Below are 23,582 nucleotides of genomic sequence, written 5' to 3' on the forward strand. Positions count from 1 at the left end.
CGCAGCGCCTCACTGACGCTATGAGAGAAATGTGGCCTACCAGAGCGGCATCCACAATCCCATTATATGCCTGGGATGAAAAACTTATCCCAGGGGAATATATGGGTAAAGCAGTTGAGGATTGGACTAACACTACAGGGGTTCACTCTGCTAGGGGGCAGCAGGTGGTTTGGTTTAGAACTGCAGTTTTGAAAGGCTTGCCAGCCCTCATAAAGGACAAAATTGAGGACGATCCTAATATGGGCCCTGACGCACTACATGACCTGTGGGTTAGACACGTTTTGTTCCATATGAACAAATATAAGGAAAAATTAGATAATAAAGACAAGGAGACAGTTAAGTTACAAAGAGACCTACTAACTGTTCAACTAGCAGAAGCCAGGAAATCTATAAATGATAACAAAAAGCAAACAAAGTCTGACACCATGATGCCTATGACTGCACTACCACAACTAAATATGCAACCATCACAAACATACATGAACACACAAACATATATGCCAACCCAATCAGGGCCACCACAAAACCCACCTTATAATTATGGACCAAGTCCATATTTCCCATACCAGCCCTAATCAGGGGGCAGGGGGCGGGGTAATGGTAGGTGGAGGGGCAGGGTCCGCTGCCGGACAGGGGCGTGCCTAAGATGTGGAGCCTTGGACCACTGGGCAGCACAATGTAGGGCACCACTTTTTACCGACACTGGCTATCCACACCAGGCACCACACCCACAGGCGGCAGCCATCACATCTTCCTGCTGGCCAATACAGCATGGAGCCGTGGGGTGGACATTGACGGGGCCCAGAGGAGCACCAGGACAGCAGGGCCAGGGCAGAACCCATGCTGTAATTAACTGTGGGGGCCTCCAAAATCCTTTTTCTGGTAGACACGGGAGCCACATGGTCAGCCATCAACCCAGTATTACCCACACATCTGATGAGCGAACACACTGTGCAAGTAAGGGGCTTCTCGGGGAAACCTACATCACTGCCAAAAACAAGACATTTGCCAGTCAGCACTGGTACACAGACTGTGTCACATTCATTTTTAATTGCACCACAAGCACCCGTGAACATTTGTGGTAGAGACTTGTTGATGAAAATGGGAGTCACTATTTTATGTCAACCAAATGGGATTACACTTTCGTGGTTGGACGGACACAAAACTGTGGCAGTGGTGGGGTACACTGATGGTATGTACCTGATGTGACCTCAGCAGGATGAGTCAGTAGACATTTACTGGGGTTTAGTGACTGGACAGACGGACCCGTCACCACGACTCATTGCCTTGTTCCACCAGTGGTCGCCTTGGATTACAGCCATGGCACCCTACGTCCCTCCGCCCGACCCATTCCATGTCACCCTGTTCTATGATGTAGGGGGAGATTTAACTTACTATGAAGCTTTTCAAACAGAATTAGAGGGTACACAGTGGTCGGTTGACACCACAGGGATTTATGTGGGTCCTGAAGGGGTGGCATCTCCTGTCTCACTAACACCACAACAACACAATTGGTACAAACTGTCTGACACGGCGGCACCACAAATTTCACTAGCTCTCCATCCGAGACACGAGGCCAAGCAGTTGGGCCCTATGGTAAAAAGAGCAAATGAGGCCACGGATTGGGTCCGGACCCAGCTGCCTGGTGTCGTGTTTTCACAGTCAACACAGACATATCACATCACTGATAACTCACCCATCCAAGTCACATTGCACCATCAATTGCTGCCTAGACACCATGGTTGTGAGGACTCTGATCATCCACTGACGGAGGCATTATTGGCATCACTACCTGACACATTGTGGTCCACAGGCCCAGATTATGTAGGATACACTAATCAGACACTGTCACGCCTACATCCCAGGACTCCAATTCCCAGAATGCATCCGCCAGTCACATGACTACCCACCGGTCTCCCTCGCCTGAATTCTAATTACACACACCTGTTAGTTTCCCTATTTATACCCCTTTCATTGAACTGTTCTCTGCCGAGTATTGCTTTGGTTCACCCCAACATACAACGCGTTCTTTTGTAATCAGTCTGACGATTTCTTGTTGCCTACTTCCTGCCTGTTTTCCCGGTTTACGTCTCCTGCCTTGTCCCTTTTGGTACTGTTTGTATGCTTCGGTTTTTGAACTCTGCCTGTTTCTGACTACGGTTTTCGCTTCTCCTCTGAGGTACTGTTTGCTCCCCGTTTTTGAACCTTGCTTGCCTTGTGATTACTCTTTTGGATAACGTCATTAAAAAACTATCTACTGTGTTCCGCGATTGTCAGCTTTCTGTTCAGTCCTGACAGACACCTGTCTCTTTTTGTATGAATATTACACAACCAATTTGGATTCCCCAATATAAACACAAGCCAGATGCTGTTGAATCCTTGGATAAAACGGTCCAGGCTTTGGTGGAGGCCGGAATCCTGGAACCGTGTCAATCAGAATGGAACACACCGATTCTGCCGGTTCCGAAAAAGGAGCCTGGCCAATATCGGATGGCCCATGATTTAAGAGCCGTGAATGCAGCCTTAGCTACTGCCACTGTTCCGATTCCTAACCGCACACCGCTCTGTCGGAACTAGGTCCAGACATGAAATGGTTCACTTGCATTGACTTGGCTAACGCATTTTTCTGTATTGCATTGACGGAACACTGCAGAGATATATGTGCATTCACACCGGAAATCTGCCTTGAATCAACCAAGGCGGTTCTTCAATGCTTAGCAGACGCGGGGTACAAAGTATCCAAACAGAAATTACAGTGCTGCAGATCTAGGGTTACTTTCTTAGGGAGAGTAGTAACACAGTTTTCCACGGGCATGTCCGCTACACACCTGTCCGCTATACTGTCACACACAAGACCAGAAATGGTGAAAGACATGTTAGCATTTTTAGGACTGACTGGCTACAGCAGACAATACATTCCTGACTTTGTCGGACATACACAACCTCTTAGAGACATGGTGAAATCTCTAGGGATGAGAAATTTGTCTGGTAAGCTCACTTGGACGGTGGAGTCAGAACAGGTGTTTATAGATGTTAAACAAGCCTTATCCGTTGCAGTTGACTTAGCCAGACCTGACTATTCACTACCTTTTTACATGGATGTTTCTGAAACAGACACTGTGATAAATGGTGTACTGTTTCAGAAAAAGGGGGATGGTAGAGCAGTACTAATGTATTTAAATGTCCCATTGGACCTTATAGAAAGGAGACAGCCACAGTGCACAAGAAATGTAGCAGGACTGACCAAATTAGTCCAGAAAACAGCACATCTGGTAGCAGGATATCCATTGTGCATTCTAACCACACACGGAGTAGTAGCGTACATAAACTCACAGATGTTCACACTCACTCCATTGCGATAGAGACACATTCACAAAGCATTGACTGCACCCAACATCACCTACACACACGAAGGAGTTAACATGGCAGATGGGATGCTGGAAGGTCCACCACATGAGTGTGAGGAACAGGTAGAAAGGCAAAGAAAAGTAAGACCAGACTTACAAGCCACACCCATTCCAGGGTCATGGAATTTATGGACAGATGAGTGTGGGTACAGGGCAGATACAGGTGAAGTTAGAGCAGGATACACAGTAGTTCAGGAAGCAAAGGGGGAAACATATGAGTTTCAGACAGTTATAGCAGAGGAGGTGAAACAAAATCCATCAGCACAGAAGGCAGAACTGCTAGCAGTAATTTCAGCACTAGAAGTGGCAGAAGGAAGGGACATCACTATTTATAGTGACTCAGCGTACGTAGTAACAGCTGCACACGTAGACATTCCACACTGGAAGCAGGTTGGATATGTCACAAGCACAGGGAAACCAGTCAAACACAAGACAGAACTGATGCGATTGGAAGCAGCTATACACAAGCCAAATAAGGTAGCGATTGTGAAGTGTAAAGGACATCAAAAGGGAGACACAATAATAAACAGAGGGAATGAAGCTGTGGATGAGGCAGCAAAAAGAGTAGCAGGATACACGGAACCCAACAACATGCTTGTGTTGGACTCCAGTGTACCCTGGGAACCGATTCTCACAGGACAAGGGCTTAGACACATACAGGATCAGGCAGGTCCAGAAGAAAAGTCAGTATGGCTAGCAAAGGGGGCTAGCCCAAACAGTCAGATGTGGACGTCACAAGAAGGACAAGTAGTTTTACCAATGTCACTAGCAGAAGCAGTTTTAGAAGAAGCACACACAGTGGCACACGTAGGAAGACGACAGACACTGGAAAATCTAAAACAATGGTGGCACCCATTCATGTCAGCATTAGTGGTTGATTACATCACTAAATGTCAGATTTGTAACACACAGAACGTAGCAAAAGCATTTAAACTAGCTCCAGGAAGGTTTCCATTGCCAGATTCTCATGGACATGAGATTCAAATGGATTACACAGATATGATTGACCCCATTAGAAGATATAGATATCTCTTGGTAGTTGTAGATCGATTCTCGGGGTGGGTAGAGGCAGTTCCCACTCTGATGGAAGTTGGATTCCGAACCATGGGTTTCCTAGGAAATTTTTTTCAGATAATGGGAGTCATTTCACGAACAAAACACTGCAGTGGGTGGAGCAGTCGTTGGAGCTGCGCCATAGCTATGGTTGTGTGTATCATCCTGCCTCACAAGGTCAGGTGGAGAGGATGAATCAAAATTTGAAGTCCAAATTAGCTAAGATTACACTGACCACGGGCATGAATTGGCTAGATGCCCTACCAATTGCCCTGATCAGTATTTGGAGTTCTATTAATAGAAGCACAGGCTTCTCCCCATTTGAACTGGTCAGAGGCGTAGCATTCCCAGGCCCAAAAAACAAGAGTTCTGATGCGGGCTCGCCTGGGACGAACACAGATGAGTATCGTCAACTGTTTTTGAAACTAAAATCAGTGTGTGAGGAACTATCTGTGCAGGTACGGAGAAACAGAGGAGGAGATGAGGAGCATGAGATACCTCCCGAGGTGGCCGTGGCTCCATGGGTGTATCTGAGAGCCATTAAGTGAAAGTGGTCAGAGCCTCGCTGGACAGGCCCATTCCGGGTGACAGAGAGAACCAGCCACGCGGTACGACTCAAGGGTAAAGGCAGCTCATGGTACCACCTGTCTCAGTGCAAGCCAGCACTGTCACCAGAGGAGCACCAGACGGAGAAGCAAGCATCTAATTAGTAACAAGTGCCAGCTGGACACTCTGCGAACGACAGGTGTAACCGGAGAGCTGTCTGAAGCTCTTGATGATCCAGAACACATTATTATTTTCTTTACAGGTTGTCGTGGACTCTTCTTCTTTACAGGTTGCTTGGACTCTTAATTTTTTTTCCCTTTTTCCTTCCTTGCAGGTTGAACTTTCTAAACAAATTGTAAAAAAAAAAAACAAAGCACCCTGTAACTTTGACACTTACACATATAGAGTATAGATAATATTTTATTAAGTATAAGGAAACTTAGTGGGGAAACACATTGATTGTTTAATAATGGCTTGGTATGGAAAAGGGGGGTGGGACAGGACAAAATACAGACACCATAACCAACCAGTACTTCCTCCAGATATTCTGATATGGCTCCGGGTAACCATAACCATTACTCTATTGGGTATAATGATAATAATACTGGCCATTGTCTCCACGCAGGAACAATTAACAACGGTAGAGGGAACAGTTGTCAATATTTCAGTGATAGTACGCCCAGCAAACGTGACAATTAAAGACCCGACCTCACAGCTAAACAGAACCAAACGATCAACCATCTCTCAGCCTAAATCAAAATGCATCAGACGCTGGGGAGGTATAGAATTAGACTATTATTGGGGTGAGACAACCGCATGGACAGTGAACTTATGTGAAGTGGTTAAATGTGGTACAAATCAGCTGGGGCATAAGGGGGAGCCAATAACCAATTTGATAACTATTGCATTGGAGTGGCAAGCCGACCCTAATGGGGAAAAGTCTTCAGCATTTTTCATAGGGGTCGGGGTAGATGTAAGTGGTAATGACCCTGTGGGATGGATTAAGGTCAGAGTTAGAAATAAACCAACAGCCGACACCGTTGAGGACACAAAAAACATGACAGACAGCAGTGGGGGGAATCAGTCTATATTGGGAACAGATTATTCTACATGGACAACCGAACAAATCGTAAAATTAAGCACAGGGTTTTAAGGGAGTAACTTATGGATTAGATGGATAAATGCGCAAGCCAGAGAAGCTAACATGGACGGGTGCATAGCATGTGCTGCAGCCAGACCAACATTGTTTTTAGGTCCAGCCCCATTATTCCCGAGGGAAGACCCAATAGGGTTTAAGTGTATGATTAACTTAACACATATGGCTAATCCCGCTAATTGTACTGCCTTGGTAAACATTTTTCCAGTCATAGCAAACAACACCGGCTCAAGGCGCAGGTGACGAGACACGGAGTGCAAAACACTTAGGTAACATAAATCCTAAATGGTGCCACACTATATTCAATGATGACTCCGGTAACTCTATAGGGCCATAGGCTAGAGCAGGACTGTATTGTTATTGCGGAGGGTTAACTCTATTGCTAAGACTACCCACGGATAGTCACGGCCTCTGTGCTATGGTCAGATTAATTTCCCCAATCATTATGTTTGGCACGCACAAACCCACTCCTAATCACAATAGGCCTAGAAGATCAGGTGACTATGACTTCGACTTAACTAAAAACACGCCCACTTATTTAGATGCGATAGGAATTCCCCGTGGAGTGCCAGACGAACATAAATTGGTAGATCAGATAGCAGCCGGATGGGAAAGTATTTTCATTTGGATCACACCAAACAAGAACGTTGATAGAATTAATTACGTAAATTACCAAGTAATGAGACTGGCTAACATTACTGGAGCAGCAATAACTGGTTTATCAGAACAACTATCTGAAACTTCACTAATGACCATACAAAATCGTATAGCTTTAGATATGGTACTCGCTAATCAGGGTGGCGTTTGTCATATGTTCGGAGATGTATGCTGTACTGTAATTCCAAATAATACGGCCCCAGATGGAAAGGTGACTAAAGCCTTAACAGCCCTAAAATCCCTGTCTAGAGAGATGGCAGAAAACACGGGAGTAGACAATCCAATAACTAAGTGGCTAGAGAAAACTTTCGGACAATGGAAAGGCGTGTTCATATCTATGGCTTCAGCCGTAGCGGTATTCGCCGCTATTCTAGTCATGTGCGGATGCTGCTGTGTACCCTGTATTAAGTCTCTGATAGAGAGAACAATAACACGTATGATGGAGGGCAAAGAACCTCCACCACCATATATGTTACCCATGTTGGAGTGTGAGGAAGAGCAGGAGGAATTACTGTTGTAGAACAAGTAGTCTGGGAGATAACAACCAGGGAAATAATGTTACTTCCTCCTGTTGACATGGTTAAAATTTTGGCCGCCTGGGGGCAGAAGGGGCAAGTGAGAGAATTGTTCCTTTCAAAAAATTGGTTGGTTGGCTGCCCGACAGGTTTTCGCTCTCACAGGTTAAACACATGTCAAAAACATGTTTGGAGGACCTAGAGTGTAATGACGTGTCTTGGGACACATCATAAGGGGGAATTGTTGTAGGAAACAATTTTATTACTTTATGTTTGTGGACAAATATCCTTAAATGATGATTAGTTAAAATTAAGCATTTATAATTGTGTGAAATCTTGTATCTTATATGCATTTATATGAATGACTAACTGGCATGATGACTCACCTTCTTAATTCTTAAACGTCTAACCTTGAACAGATGTGCACTTTAGGCTTTTAGCACGCTCACATTAATCACAAGTGTTGGTCAGGGGGGCTGAAGTGTAGGGGCATGCTGTTGACCTTGAAGTGCATTAGTGTCTCCCTAAATTTTATTCACAGAAGAGGAGGCATGGGAAAGAAAAGATATACTGTCAGAAGGGCTATGATGAATGTTTTTGGGGTCACGGGATGCATGTGAAACTTGCACGCTAAAGAGCTGAGTAATAACATGTGAAATTAGGCATATTAATATATGCTAATCAGCCAGAAACGCCTTGCCAGCAGGGGACACGTCATATGGGGTATAACTGTGGAGTCAGATCTTGGAGAGGTCAGAGCTTTACGTGGAAGGGGTGTTAAACTGTTTTTTCATGTATTAGTTCTCCTGGATCCAGTATTGTTAAATAAATACTTTGATTTGCTTTGAACTTCACTCGACTGGTTTCTGCGACTCTTCCGGAATGAACACGTCTCCCCAAAGAGGGAGGGTGTAATTTGGACCTTTTGGATATTTTTTAAATTTTAATTACTTTGAGAACGGTCCAAAAGAATATTTTAATCTTCAACGTTCAGAAGTTAGATCCTGGGTGGGTCATTGTGGGCAGTGTCTGCTTAGGGAATGTCCACAAACCACACACTGTCAGCACCTTCTGCACAGTGCAAGGTCGACCCTCTCTCTTTCAACTATGCCCTAATGTGTTCCGTGTCAAAGAAAATATTTGTTTCTGTAAAGAAGCAGTTGCTTTTACCACCGATATAGAACAAATGTTTTACAGCTTCTTAGTCAGAGATGAAGACAGGAAATTTCTATGGTTTCTATGGTTTAAGGACAATGACCTCTCAGGAGATGTTGTGGACTGTCGTATGAGGGTCCATGTGTTTGGTAACAGCCCGTCACCTGCTGTGGCTATGGCTTACACCAGTCTGTATTGTGTACTGGCCCCAAGGTCAAGTCGACCCTGATGTCAAAGACTTTGTGATGCATGACTTCTATGTCGATGACGGTTTAGAGTCCCAACCCAGAGTCATGCCTGTTTTCCCCACCATGTGCTCTCTCAGCACATGGCTCTGTTTATTATTTTCCATGTCTCCGCCCTTGTCCCGCCTTTGTTCCTCCTCCTCGTCCGTGTCTCATTTGTTACCCTGCCCTCTCATTATCCGATTCAGGTGTTTCTTGTCTAGTAGATGTACTTAAGTCCCTTTGTCTCACTTCCTCGTATCGGTCATTCGTTTTGTTTCTTTCCCACTCCTAGTCAAGTCGTTTTGTTTCCTAGTCATGTCGGTTTGTGTTATTCTCATTCCTAGTCATGTCGTTTCGTTTCTCTCCCCAAGCCATGTTGTTTCTTTCCTCTAAGTCTTGTTGTTTTGCCTCCAGTATTTTCGTGTCTTGTTGCTTAGTTCGGTCTGTCTGTCTCTGTCATTTTCCTCGTTTCATTTCATATGTCTTGTTGTTTCCGTAGTTGCCTGTCTTTATTTTGTTATATCTTTTGTTTAAGTACTGTGTTTTAGCGTGTGCATCCGTCTCCGTCAGTCCGCCCTCTGCGAATCATGACACAAAGCTGCAGTCGACTTGTTCAAAAGGACACAGGCCATTCAATCCAAGTCAAACTTGAGGCTGCATAAGATTGCAGCCAACAACAAACAAATCATGGATGCCTTTCCAGCCACAGACCACACAACTGAGCTCAAGGATCTGGACGTAGATGGTGATATGGTACCAATACAGCGTAGACTTGGACTCAACTGGGACCTCCAAACAGACTCTTTTCTCTTCAGTGTCTCAGAGGAAGTAAAACCCTACACTCGGAGAGGCATCATATCCACTATTGTAGTGGATATGATGAATGTGTATTAATTTCTAATACGAAATTGTGACTTTCTGAAGATGTGATTTGATATACCCAAACTTTAACTCGTTTCAGAGACATCTCTAACCAAGATCGTAAGGTGAGATAAACCTCCAGAGCAGGCCCGTAAAACCCCCTCCAAAGACCCTTTTTATGACTTAAGGACCCCCAGGGTCAAGGAAAGAATGCAGAGAGACACAGAGACTCAATCTTGATTGAAACCCACAATGCCCTCTTTAAAGGACACCTTTTTAAAGACTGTTAACTCTAAAAGACTCAAACATCCCAAAGTTCTTACATGGAAAACAAGTTGTATATGGGCACAACTGTTTGAAATTAATCCCGTTTTGACAATCAAATTAGGTGGAATTAATTTACATGTGTTTAAAGTCATTTTTGTTTATATGAATTTATGTAGAACCAAGGTAGTCACATACTATGTGTTTAGTTGGTTAATAATTATAAAGAAACATGGTTATCTTTTTCTTAATTATATTACTTTGTGTTAACATATAATCTTTTATATTGCAAAGTATTCACTCGGGGATGGTCAAGTCTTTGTCTTGTCAAGTGTCATAAATTCTATGTGATGCCACTCCCAAGGTACAGGAAACAGCCAATCAGGAGCAAGAAAAGCTCCAATTCTCCCTCATTGAGGACGAATCAGGTATTCGGGGCGGGTTTTCTAAACTCTAGTTAAAAACCTGTGGCGCCAAATGACACAAGTTTTTCCAGCTTTTGAGCTTTGTAAGGTTTTTCGAACTTTTTGGGCTTCTGCCCCTTTTTCTCCGATGTTCGACTCTTCACTTGAAGGATCCAGACACTTGGGGCGTTGTCTCTTTTAGCTTTTTCAAGGCTAAAAGAGTAAAATGACCTGAGTTTTGGAAATGACTCCGCAGGCGTCAGACTCATGGCTTTCTTAAACAGTCTTGGACCTTTAAAGCGTGGTCCAGATAGAAACTACAGATTAAGAAGAGCTATAGTTTAACGCTAGCAAAATTTCAACGCCACACCCAGAGCATGAAGGCAACCTTAGACCTCTGACCCTCCAAACGACGACAACGCCACGAAGAGGACTGCTGCACGCACCCTCAGAATGACCTTCTGAGATGTGGAAACCTGCACAGGAGAGACCTGCATGGACGTGCCTCTCGCTCTCTCTCACAAGGCAGCAGATCAGCGACGACGAAGAATCCCCACAGAGACCTTCAGAACACCACCAGCTCCGACGGCTGCGTCTGAAAGCCTCGGGAGAAAATGAACGCCCGCGGTTGCAACCTACAAGGCCCGCGTCTGCAATTCTCCAGGAAGTCGTGCCGGAAGGCACCGTCAGCGTCATGCTCCCCGTTCATCTCCGGATACGTAAGGTCACATGGTTTCATGTCTCTCATGGCTCATGGGTTGGTACTGAAAGTTTGCTGGGATAAACAATAGCCTTTCTTAGAACTTAGGACAATAATCATCATAGAGAAATTCCCTCACATATTAATCTCCCTGTTCCCTCATATATCGCGGTAATCCATTTTATTATATGAATGTCTAATCAATATTCATTATTTGATATTATTATTAATAAACCAGTTGTGTGATAAAACCAATCCTTGATTATTTGTTTGTGTGTGCACCTTTCTTGTATGGAATTTTAACTTCTAGTTTAGATTCCATTTCAGAGTCAAGAACCCACGGCGGGTCAATGAGCATAATTCATTAATAATAGTTAATTCTAGCTAATTCTGCTGTATAATATGTGAAGATGACCTATTTGTCTAAGTTAAAATTAAGACAGGTAAAGACACTACATATTAGTTAATGGCTCCCAAACATGGAGCTTAGCAAAATGAATTAAATAATTAATTATTAATTAAATAATAATGAATTATCATTGACTCCGCTATGTAGTGCAAATGCCACAGCAACGTGTGCATACTACTTCCACTACAACTATCAATAGCCTTCATGACCCTCTTGAGTTCGTAGCCCCAGTCATCATTCAAGGCAAGACAATACTTAGAGAACTAAGCGTTGAAAACAGTGACCAGGATACTCCATTACCTGAAAAGATGGAAGAGGCTTGGGCATCTTGGAGATCTACATTAGAAGAGCTGCATAATCTGTCCATCCCTAGACCCTACACTGACACTTCGACAGCAGCAGCAGTCCAAAGAGAACTATGCGTCTTCTCTGATGCGTCGATAAAAGCCATCGCTGCTGTGTCTTATCTCTTAGCCGCTTCTGCACCCGTGACTGTGGCTCTGGCCGCATCAGGTTGTGTCAGTAGGTCGGCCCCAAGGACTTCGGGGCCGATCCACAGAACTGTGCCCAGGCTGGTTCCTCAGACTTCCCCACAGACTTTTGCCAGTCCTGGGCATCCCCCAGTTGTTGTTGTTCCTCTATCTGTTCTTGTCCTGGTTCCTGTCTCTGTCCTCATCCCTGTACCTGTGTCTGCCTTTGTCTCTGTTCCTGTCCATGTCACTGTGTTCGTTTCTGTCCCCATAAACTTCCTGGTCCCTGTTCCACTGCCAAGTCCTGTCCAGTCCCCTGTTAATCCAGTCCAGTCCCCATTTCAACCCTCTGTACTGTCCCAAGTCCAGTCTTCTGTCTCTAAACTGTTCAGTCCCAAGTATTGTCTCAATTCCAGTGTGCCACCTCAATCTCATGTCAAGTCTTGTGTTTCCACTCCCCTCCTGTCTAGTCCGTTCCAGTCCCTATTCCCGTCTCCTGTTTAATTTTGTAAGTTACCTGTCCAGTCTCTTGTTTAGTCTCCTGTCGCTACCCTTTGTCAGTCCCCTGTCCTTTACCGAGTCCAGTCTCCTATATCCGGTCCTGTCGTGTCCCCAGTTCCTGTGTCTGTTACTGTCTTGTCCTGAGTCCTGTCTCCTGATGGTTCTTTGTCTTGTCTTAATCTGTCTTGTTTTCTGTGCTCTCTCCAGCTCCTGGGGGGGTCTAGGTGTATGCGTCCCGGGAATTGTGCGTTCAGGAGGGGGCTCTCTCAGCACATGGCTCTGTTTATTATTGTCAGTGTCTCCGCCCTTGTCCCGCCTTTGTTCCTCCTCCTCGTCCGTGTCTCATTTGTTTCCCTGCCCTCTCGTTATCCGATTCAGGTGTTTCTTGTCTAGTAGATGTACTTAAGTCCCTTTGTCTCACTTCCTCGTATCGGTCATTCGTTTTGTTTCTTTCCCACTCCTAGTCAAGTCGTTTTGTTTCCTAATCATGTCGGTTTGTGTTATTCTCATTCCTAGTCATGTCGTTTCGTTTCTCTGCCCAAGCCATGTTGTTTCTTTCCTCTAAGTCTTGTTGTTTCGCCTCCAGTGTTTCCGTGTCTTGTTGCTTAGTTCGGTCTGTCTGTCTCTGTCGTTTTCCTCGTTTCATTTCATATGTCTTGTTGTTTCCGTAGTTGCCTGTCTTTATTTTGCTATATCTTTTGTTTAAGTACTGTGTTTTAGCGTGTGTGTCCGTCTCCATCAGTCCGCCCTCCGCGAATCATGACACAAAGCTGCAGTCGACTTGTTCAAAAGGACGCAGGCCATTCAATCCAAGTCAAACTTGAGGCTGCATAAGATTGCAGCCAACAACAAACAAATCATGGATGCCTTTCCAGCCACAGACCACACAACTGAGCTCAAGGATCTGGACGTAGATGGTGATATGGTACCAATACAGCGTAGACTTGGACTCAACTGGGACCTCCAAACAGACTCTTTTCTCTTCAGTGTCTCAGAGGAAGTAAAACCCTACACTCGGAGAGGCATCATATCCACTATCAATAGCCTTCATGACCCTCTTGAGTTCGTAGCCCCAGTCATCATTCAAGGCAAGACAATACTTAGAGATCTAAGCGTTGAAAACAGTGACCAGGATACTCCATTACCTGAAAAGATGGAAGAGGCTTGGGCATCTTGGAGATCTACATTAGCAGAGCTGCATAATCTGTCCACCCCTAGACCCTACACTGACACTTTGAAAGCAGCAGCAGTCCAAAGAGAACTGTATGTCTTCTTTGATGCGTCGATAAAAGCCATCGCTGCTGTGTCTTATCTCAAACTCGCAGACACTGCTGGAATCCCGAGCACACCGTACCAAGGTTGGAACTCTGTGCAGCAGTGCTTGCCATTGAAGTAGCAGACTTAGTTTCAGCCGAACTGGACTTTCAACTTGATGCAGTAATCTTTAACTCAGATTAACTAGCTGACTGGACCAAAGTTTTTATCCCTATAAGAAACAAGTATGTCTAAAAACACCTACAATCTGATTGGTCCAGACTCAGACCCTGACATCAGCCCAATAGTGTCTACTTTGTAAAGAAGAAAGTGAGCAATGTCATTTACCAGTGCATAACTTGCAGGTTATTAAGAGCTCCAGTCAGTGTCTAAAAATGGCTAGCCTTCCAGCAGACCTCCTCTCTGCTGACTCTCTTTTTACCAATGTTGGATTGGATGTGATTTGCCCTTGGAAAGTGTCCTCATGTCGGACTCGAGGGGATTTCTCATATCAAAGTTATTGAGTCTCTCAACACCTCCTCTTTTATCAATGGATTAAGGCGATTCACGGCTGTGCGTGGCCCTGTAAAACACATGCGTTTGGTGCATGCAAGGGGCTGAAGATACCCTCTAATATCGACCGCTCAACATTGACTTACCTGACGACAAAAATGCAGTTGGACCTTCAAGAAGATTCAGCAATAATTAATGCTAGACCACTTGCATTAATTTGCACATTTGCACATTTTGGAGCTTCAGACTTATATAGTCCAGCACCATTCTAACACCTCTTAGGATAGATGGCGTAAGCAGTTCCTTGCAACGCTGCAGCCACACAGGAAGTGGCAATCCAATCACCCAACTATCAAGCTTGGAGGGGTGGTTCTCCTGAAAGATGCTCAGGTACATCGGAACGAATGGCCTCTTGGACTAGTGACTCAAAACTTTCCCAAGAAATATGGTAAAGTACGCCAGGTCGAGGTAAAGGTCATTAAACCAGGAGAGACTACAGTCTATCTTAGACCTGTTACAGAGATAGTGCTTCTCCTCCCAGACAGTAGATTAGATGTAGTAGATAGTGGCGTTTAATCTGCCATGCGGGGAGTGTTCTGTTCTTGTAGTCATGTGGGGGCGCTGTTTTCCACTTTATCTTTCTGTTCATGAAGATTGTGTTGTGGTCCCCTTAAGAAAGTTGAATGCTAAAAATTGATGGTCATGTGACTCTAAAACCAGGAAATGTTAGAACGTGTATGGCATTGAAAGTGGTTGTTTGTTATTTAAATCCTGTAATATCTGCATACATCTTGTGCCTTTGGTAGCATCGTGGGTATGTATTGTTCAACTGAGTGTCTTTAAGTGCACATCATTATTTAAAAAAAATTGATGACTTGTAAGGTTTGAGGGCGATGCAATATTTGAATGCAGTTGCAATGTGATTAATGAAAAATACAAGTTTGGGGACAATGAAAATATGTATGTAATAAGTTATAAATGAATACATTTCAAGTTATAAATATAAACAAGATAAACAGTCAGCTAAAGTCTGTAACAGTGTAACAATACCAGAATTAACTCATGACAAAGTTGTTGCATCTATTTTGCACTGTTTGTTTATTCTTTTTTATTTTATTTTATTGTACATTTATATGTGGTCAAAGGATTGATTAAGTCTTTTGTATGTTAAAGTTTCACCCTTTCTTTGCAACATCAATAAACCTATAGACAACGGGACAGCTGCCTTAGAGTCTTGGTGTTAAGAAGGCGTTAAGCTGACTGTTAAGTTATATCCAGCACAAGGGCAGTACAATAAAAGTGTCCTCTTTCAGAAGTGAAGTGTCAGATTGCAGTCATCTCAGAGCTGCAGAACTCAACAGATAACCCAGTTGAAGATGACAGATAAACCGGTTTCAAATTCCTGAGTCAGCTTGATGTGCAGAGAGTGATGAACATTTGCTCACTGAAAAATTACACTAAATATTAAAATAATATTTTTAATATATGATCTGAAACAGTTAAAAAAATTGTTGGTAGGTGGACTGGCAACTTAAAAGTGTCCATATGTGTGAATTTGTGAGTGTGTATCGTCCTGTGAAGCACTGGTGCCCCCTCCAAAGCGTGTTCCCACTTTGTGTCCAGTAGTTCTGGGTTCTTGACCCACTGCGACCCTTAACTGTACAAAGGTTACTAACAATGAATGAATGAGCAAATTTGTTAATGAATATTTACTTGATAATAGACATAAACAAAATTAACATCATGATTATTTAAACAATACATTGGATGGATATATTTGGTCAGAATTCTATTTTGTCCAAACCAAGGAACTTTTTAAAATGAAAGACTTAAAGTTTAATATATTATAATGTTATAATTTAAAAAATCTATAACTTGCGCATTTAGTGACTTACACAAATATTTGTTAACGTAAATATTAACTGTAAACAGACTGGTGTGTTATGCCCTGGACAGAACCTAAAGAGGTTGGACTGATTGTGGTGTATTTGAACAGAACCTCAAATCAACAGAAAATAATAAAACTGTACCAGTGACCATAAATGTCCAGAACGGTATCTTCATTGACCCCTAGGCAGAATGCCACTGTGCTGAGGTCTGCCTGTTCCGTCAGGATGATGGTCCTGCAGGAAAGTGGAGGGAGCTGGAGCGTTCCTGAACAACTTCTATTCACAGTACAAAAGGATGAAGGCGTGGAGCTAGAACCATGTAACGGCTTCTGTGGAATACCATTCCAGGTCCTCTGAACACAAAAACAATATACATTCAATCAAGCTTGGGGAGAGTGAGTGCATGAGAGAACAAGGACAGTTCTGAACAAACATGACTGGACAGAGGACAGAAAACTGGTCTGGCATAGGAGTGCTGCTAATCAATATTTCAGTAATTTAAAAACAAATTCAGTAATTAATGTCATTCACTTAAATAGAGAGTCTGGAAATATATCTCTTCTATTAATTATTGATCTCAGTACTGCTTTTGACACCACTGACCATAAAATATTTTTTATACTTTGTAGTAATAGAAAATAATATTTTTGAGAATGTGTCAGTGACCTTACCTACATGGCCAGATTCTTGGCTTCCATGGGCTAGATTCAAGATTTCTAGATTCTGTCCTATCACAGCTATGCAGACAGTACTCAGATTTACTTGGTCCTTTCCCCAAATGGTCCAGTTAAGTCATTGTGTAAGTGCCTTGAACACAACCTTGGCGTACTAATGGACTCAGAACAGTTTTAGTGTCATGTTAAAGCAGTTGCCAAATCAGCATTTTACCATTTTAAGAATATCAGTAAGGTAAAAATTTGACCCGCATGCGCAAAGGACGAGGCTTCAGACGCTCACCAGAAGAAAAGGTCCTCTGTTTCATACAAAGCACTTTTGTTTTTGTGTAGTGGAGTATGGACCGGACAATGAGATAACGAGATCAAAATGAAGAAATGAAAAGTTTTGAATTAAAACTTTTCATTCTGACCAGGATTTTCGTCTGCGGCAGAATCCAACATTCCACAAACCACAGGGATGCAAAGATCCTGCAGCCCCCCCCACACACACAGAACCTTACGCACACGCACATAAAATCTACATCAAAGACACTTCCCAGGCCACATGGCCCTGACCCCCTTTCTCTCTTCAGAAACATAAAGATAACAAATCCACTTTATGATGCTCTTAGACCAAAAGGACATCAAACAAGAGTAGGGAGTCATAAGCCGTATATGACAGTGGCTCCTAAGTGTCTCAGTCCTTATCTCGAGCCCACTAAACAGACAGCCCAGATGGTCAAACTGATTGAACTCGACGTGACCTCTCGTTAACCAACGGCATGGACCAACAGCGACCCCAAATGGACACTGGCGAAACTACGCCTCGCTCGGGGTCGCCTAAACAAATAACGGAAATGAAATCAAATTCTGATTAATGTGTATAAACAATATGTATTAATGTCACTTTCTGTGTCCTCAGATGAACGTCCACCTTCTAATGAAATGATGTGTATTACTGTTGTCAACCATGAAGGAAGTTTTGTCTCTGATTAGAAAAACGAATTAATACTTCTAATGTATCATTGTAAACGGGACGTAAAAACAATGTACCCAAGATGAAATCTTATGTAAATGTTTGATATTAATAATCCAGGATACTCATTGTTATATGTTACTAAAATGTATAAGAAATTTCAATACGCGAAATTTATATTCCGTTTCTGTGAATCGCTGATTCAAACTCCCCCTCCTCTCTCTCCCTCGTGAGAGTCACGTGAGCCTCAAACTCGCATCCAATCGGAAAAGGGCACCTCCCATTAGGGCGTGACCGCGCTGGCTTTGAAAAACAGTTCAGCTCGGCACACAGTAGGTGAGTTGAAAAAAAAAGGAGAGTCGAGCAGAACAAAAAGAGACAAGAGAACAACACAGTTCGCAACAGGAAAAAGAGAGCGTGCAGTTCATCAAGTTCGCCCGTGCAACTCAGAAGATCGGAAGCTCAACTCAGCTCAACGGCAGTTCAAGAAAATCAGAAGGGAAAAACTTCGAAGCATCAAAGAAATCAGCAGAGAACATCTCTTCAAGTTCAACCTCTCCAAGCGAGACGCCTATTTCTCCTTCACGCCGACGAAAGAAACAAAGAAGAACCTTAAAGACTTCACCAAAGCTCACAAGAGACGTCTTGAATTAGCTAGAGTATGAAGCCTTACTAATATGTCGAGTGATTTGAATATCTTCTTTTCTTTTAATCGTGTTTATGTTTTATCGCCCAATCTAAGTTTAATCTCACGACTGATCAAAGCAGGTGAACTTATTCGTGGCCAGAGTAAGAAAACACCGGCGAGATATAAGAAAGTCATAGAATATGTAAGTTTATTGAATCGATTTTCAGTTCTGGATCTGCAGTAACCAGCAAAACCTTCGTCCAAAACGTCCATATGGTTGGACCCTCCTACTCAGGACACTGAGCCAGAGGATCCTGACGCCGGCGCCATTACGCTCCGAGTACGCCCGAGGCCAACAAAGAAAGAACTCCACGCTGACCCAGCCTGGAAACTTCTGCGGGAGCGAAACCAAACAAGACGCCATCACTCCCAGGACCTCAGAGAGCCTTTGTACCCAACGAGTGGAGATAATCGACAAAAAGTAAGCTAAACTTACGCATCTCCAGAGCTGAAAATTGAATCAAGTCTCTTGATAAAATTTTGTATTAATTAAACCTCAGTTAGCAACACTTTAGTCACAAGCCAGAGAGCCTAGCGTATCGTTAAAGTCGAATCGGCTTCCCCTGGGTTGATGCCGTGAGATTTCAAGATCACGCTATGTTAAGTAAATATCCTTCTCTTTGTTAATAAAACTGTCATTATTTGAAATCACAGTGTCTACAGTTTGTTCATTAATTTTCCTAAAAATCCTGAAGTACTCACTTAGCTTGACTATTACCCATTCTCAAACTAATTATTAACGTTTTAATTGCTTAAGCTAATTATAAACTTTAATTAATATCATTAAGTCAATATCAGAGATCATAAGAGTTTGGATAAGGTCAACGCTATAAACACAAATATAAATATATATATTAAAAATATATTCACAGAGGTCACGGTGTATGACCAACATACGCTACATTTGAAATGAAGGAATGGGACTGGACTGTGCAGAACTGTATCAAAAACCATCCCTTTTCTTTCTGAGCTCTATGTTAAAGACAGAGTATTAACTAAAGGCTGTAAAGAATATTAAAACTTGAACAGATGTTTCTTTTACTCTTAAGTGGAATTTCCCAGGTCTCTCATGAACATGTCGTTCTCAATGGCTGGAGTGACGTAAAAGTCACATGAAATCTGATCTGGCTGTTCAGACAGTTGCATTGCCACATATCCAATATGGATCGAATCTCAATACAACTGGCCCAAATCTGATTTTAACTAGTCAGATTCAATGTGATTTATGCTGTTCACACAGCCACAAAAACGACACGTCTTGACGAAACGGTCTTAATGTTGTTGGACCTGTGTATTGATCAGATCTGATGCAGAGATATGAGCCGATCAGAGCTCTCAGAATTTTAGGAACAAGTCAATTAGTCCTACCTCAGGTGAAAACTAAACAGAAGCAGTAATAAACTCCTGTTCTTAGTTGACTGAGAATATCAGAAGAGCCCAGACGTTCAGACACTTTTTAATCAAGACTAAAACATTCTTGTTTCAGCAGCTACAGCTCAGTTTAAAACACTCCTCACTTTTTATTATAGAAAGGCACTTTAGCGTTTTTTAATTTATTTTACTATTTTTCTTATTTCATTTTAAGTGTCTGAAACATTTTAATCAAGTTTTTTTCTTGAATTGCACTGTTATATTTGCTTTAAATGTTTTTGTTGTTGTTGTTGTTGTTGTTTTAATTTTTGCTCTTAATTTAACTGCGTCTTACTATATCTCTCTGTAAATCACTTTGAATTGCCCATGTGTATGACAAGAGCTCTCTAAATAAACTTACTTTGCCTACAGCACTGTAATGCACATTTAAAGGTACAACAGTGGTGTTAAAGTCCAGCTGTGTTCCCTACAGTTTCATTACATTGTCTTCTCCAGATGGAGAGGGGGACATCTGTAATTTTTCATTATAGAACTGTGTTAAATTAAACATCAAGCAGCACAGGGGAAACAGCTGCTGGGAAACCTCCATGGAAGGTCAGGTGGCTTTGTGAGTACAGAGGCAAGTGGGTCTTTACTGACATCCACAAAGCTGGTCTAGCCACTGGTGTCCATGGAGGCAGGTAAGCTTCAAGATATTTTTTTTAATTAAATAGTTTTAATAATAATGCCAATGATTATGTTGAAATACACTCATTGATTTTCAAATATTCATTCATTCATTATCTGTAATCGCTTATCCAATTCAGGGTCGCGGTGGGTCCGGAGCCTACCTGGAATCATTGGGCGCAAGGCGGGATTACACCCTGGAGAGGGTGCCAGTCTTTCACAGGGAAACACAGACACACACACACACCTACGGACACTTTTTGAGTCGCCAATCCACCTACTAACATGTGTTTTTGGACTGTGGGAGGAAACCGGAGCACCCGCAAGAAACCCACGCGGACACGGGGAGAACACACCAACAGACAGTCACCTGGAGTGGGATTTGAACCCACAACCTCCAGGCCCCTGGAGCTGTGTGACTGCGACACTACCTGCTGCGCCACCATGCCGCCCAACTGATATTCAATTTTATATTATTATTATTAGTAGTAGTATTCACATTAAGGAAAAAAGATGAGTTATAAACTGTTTAGTATCATTCACTGTGATGTGAACATTGTCACTGAGCACACTTTAAAAAAGGACATATTTTACCCCTTTTTTAGGTTCTAGGTCTTAATAAATATCCTTGACTTGCTTGGTCAAAACCCAACAAAGACCCAGTGTGTATGTGGAGATTGTAGTGCTGTGTAATGAAGACAAAAGCACATTTTCCACCTTTTAATGTTTTATGAAAGTCATTATTTATTACTCTTACCTTGTTTTCTATAATGTGTACAAATAAATCTGGTGCTGCCATATTTAAAATAGGGTTATTACAAAAGGCCACTAGGTGTCAGTGTAACGGCTGTTTTTCAAACTGAAGAAGAATCAGTGGAAATAATTCACTTACTGCTCCTTTAATGTTTAAAAGACCCCATGGCTCATATTGTTTTGTGTTCAGTGTTTTTTATGTTTTATCCTTCAAATTAATCTGAGATGTGTTTCTTTACCTCTGACAGCCACAAACTCTTCAGAGAGGATGTTTTCTTCATGATAACAAAGTTAAACCTGACCAAACAAAAACAATGCTTTTATTTCAGCAGAATTGTTTTAAAAACAGAACACCCTGTTTTTAAAAATTCAAGAATTAAATCTCTTATAATTTCCCTGAATCTAAACATTATATTACATAATATCATACATATATTTGTAGTACAGCATTATCATTCATATTTTGTACCCATAATTTAAACTGGTTATTTATTTGATTTTATTCTATATTTCTGAACTCAATATGTATACATAGACATGAACATGTCTTTTAAAAATATGAAAATATCTAAATACTTAATCACTACAGTATACTATAGTGAGCTTTTAAATAAAATTAAATTAAGTAATAATAAAAAGATAAAGTATTACACACTCACCTTAATTTCCATAAAATAAATACATAAATGGTAAAAATAAATTACAACAGAGAGAACTACGGCTGATAACAGAGCCAAGGCTCTGACTTATGTGTTGTGTGCATGTGTGATTAGTTGAATGTCCGGTTGGTCTGGATGTCTGCTGAAAGATTTAAATTTTGATAAAAAGTGTTTTTTCTTTTGTGACTTGACAAAATTCACTAAGAACAAAGTTTACATCGTGATTCACCTCAAAAACAAACAGAGACTTTATTCAATAACACAGAACCCTGGAGAACCCTGAAGAAACCTGGTCCATATTCAAATTAATCACATAACTGTCACTGTTACATTTAATTATATTCACTTATGACTTATGTTTCTCAAATTAAAAGTAATTTTCTGTTATCTTTCATCATTTTTTATTTTTAATTTAACACTGGCCTTGACCCCAGACCCTGCTGGATGTTTACATCTGAACCCCTTCACTGAATTCAAAATGAAACACATAAACTTTCTGTAACTATTTTAAAAGACAAATTGACTGCTTTGTAAGACCTATTTAAAACCTCAATAAATATAATTTTAAAATCCCAAAATGTCATTCTTTGGTAGAAAATACTCAATTTATTGTCTCCAAAACTTAATGTTTCCCATTTGTTATCAATATTCATTTTTATTTGGTTTCATTGTGATGCAGAACAATACTACTAATAATACAATACAAGAACAGAACTACTACTGCTGCTACTATATATTGTTGTGCTCATATATATTGGAGAGGGAGAGTTCAAAAACAGCCATCCAAAGCACTGACAACCTAATTGTGATAATGACAACAATTAAAGATTTCTTGCTTATATATACATCCACACACATACACACTCATTCTGTGTGTTATTATTTTCTATAGGTTCACTAATGGGTAAAATCGTGTATTATGCGCTAAAATACAACATATCCAATCTGTACATACAAGATAATTGATTTCATTCATTCATTATCTGTAACCGCTTATCCAATTTAGGGTCGCGGTGGGTCCAGAACCTACCTGGAATCATTGGGCGCAAGGCAGGAATACTCCCTGGAGGGGGCGCCAGTCCTTCACAGGGCAACACAGACACATTCACACCTACGGACACTTTTGAGTCACCAATCCACCTGCAATGTGTGTTTTTGCACTGTGGGAGGAAACCAGAGCACCCGGAGGAAACCCACGCGGACACGGGGACAACACACCAACTCCTCACAGACAGCCACCCGGAGCAGGAATCGAACCCGCAACCTCCAGGCCCCTGGAGCTGTGTGACTGCGACACTACCTGCTGTGCCACCGTGCCGCCTATAATTGATATCTCTATTTACAGCTTGTTATTTAGCAACAAGTTAACCGCTGTTAGCTAGATTTGCCCAACAATCCGAACAACCCATACAATCACAAATCGGCATAACGCCACTGAGAGGTGGCAATATATTTGTAATTTACTTTTTGACTAGTCATCATTTAATTGTCCCTTCCTGGATCGGGACAGAATGGCTTGAGTGGTCTAATGACGTCCAGAGCTATAGCGTCGGGACCGGTTAGCTCCCAGTAAGGTCTCCCATGGTGAATAGGTCTGGAGTGAAGATCCAGACAAACACGATCCAAGAAGCATCCCTATGAATACATTATTTAAAAAGTGTACCCTGCCCTGGAGTGTGCCAGTTATCGTGGCATTACACTTCTTAGCCTCCCTGGGAAAGTCTATGCCAAGGTGCTGGAAAGGAGAATCCGTCCAATAGTCGAACCTAGAATTTTGGAGGAACAATACAGATTTCCTCCTGGGTGTGGAACTCTTTACTTTTTCACAGGTG

At 42.1% G+C, this 23,582-nt stretch overlaps 1 protein-coding gene across 1 annotated transcript in view; it reads right to left on the minus strand.

Annotated features, from left to right (window-relative positions):
• LOC136702831 (3',5'-cyclic-AMP phosphodiesterase 4D-like) overlaps positions 1-21,842 on the minus strand; it is a 59,892-nt gene extending 38,050 nt beyond the window's left edge. The window contains exons 1-3 of the mRNA XM_066677979.1: positions 21,751-21,842; positions 21,331-21,388; positions 16,123-16,334 (exon numbers count right to left, since the gene is read on the minus strand). Of these exons, the coding sequence (XP_066534076.1) occupies positions 16,123-16,334; positions 21,331-21,372 (254 nt within the window). The 5' untranslated portion in view covers positions 21,373-21,388; positions 21,751-21,842. The remainder of the gene's footprint in view (positions 1-16,122; positions 16,335-21,330; positions 21,389-21,750) is intronic.
• Between the last annotated feature and the right edge of the window lie 1,740 nt (positions 21,843-23,582).

The sequence above is a fragment of the Hoplias malabaricus genome, chromosome 1 (genome assembly GCF_029633855.1).
Source record: "Hoplias malabaricus isolate fHopMal1 chromosome 1, fHopMal1.hap1, whole genome shotgun sequence".
Lineage (NCBI taxonomy): Eukaryota > Metazoa > Chordata > Actinopteri > Characiformes > Erythrinidae > Hoplias > Hoplias malabaricus.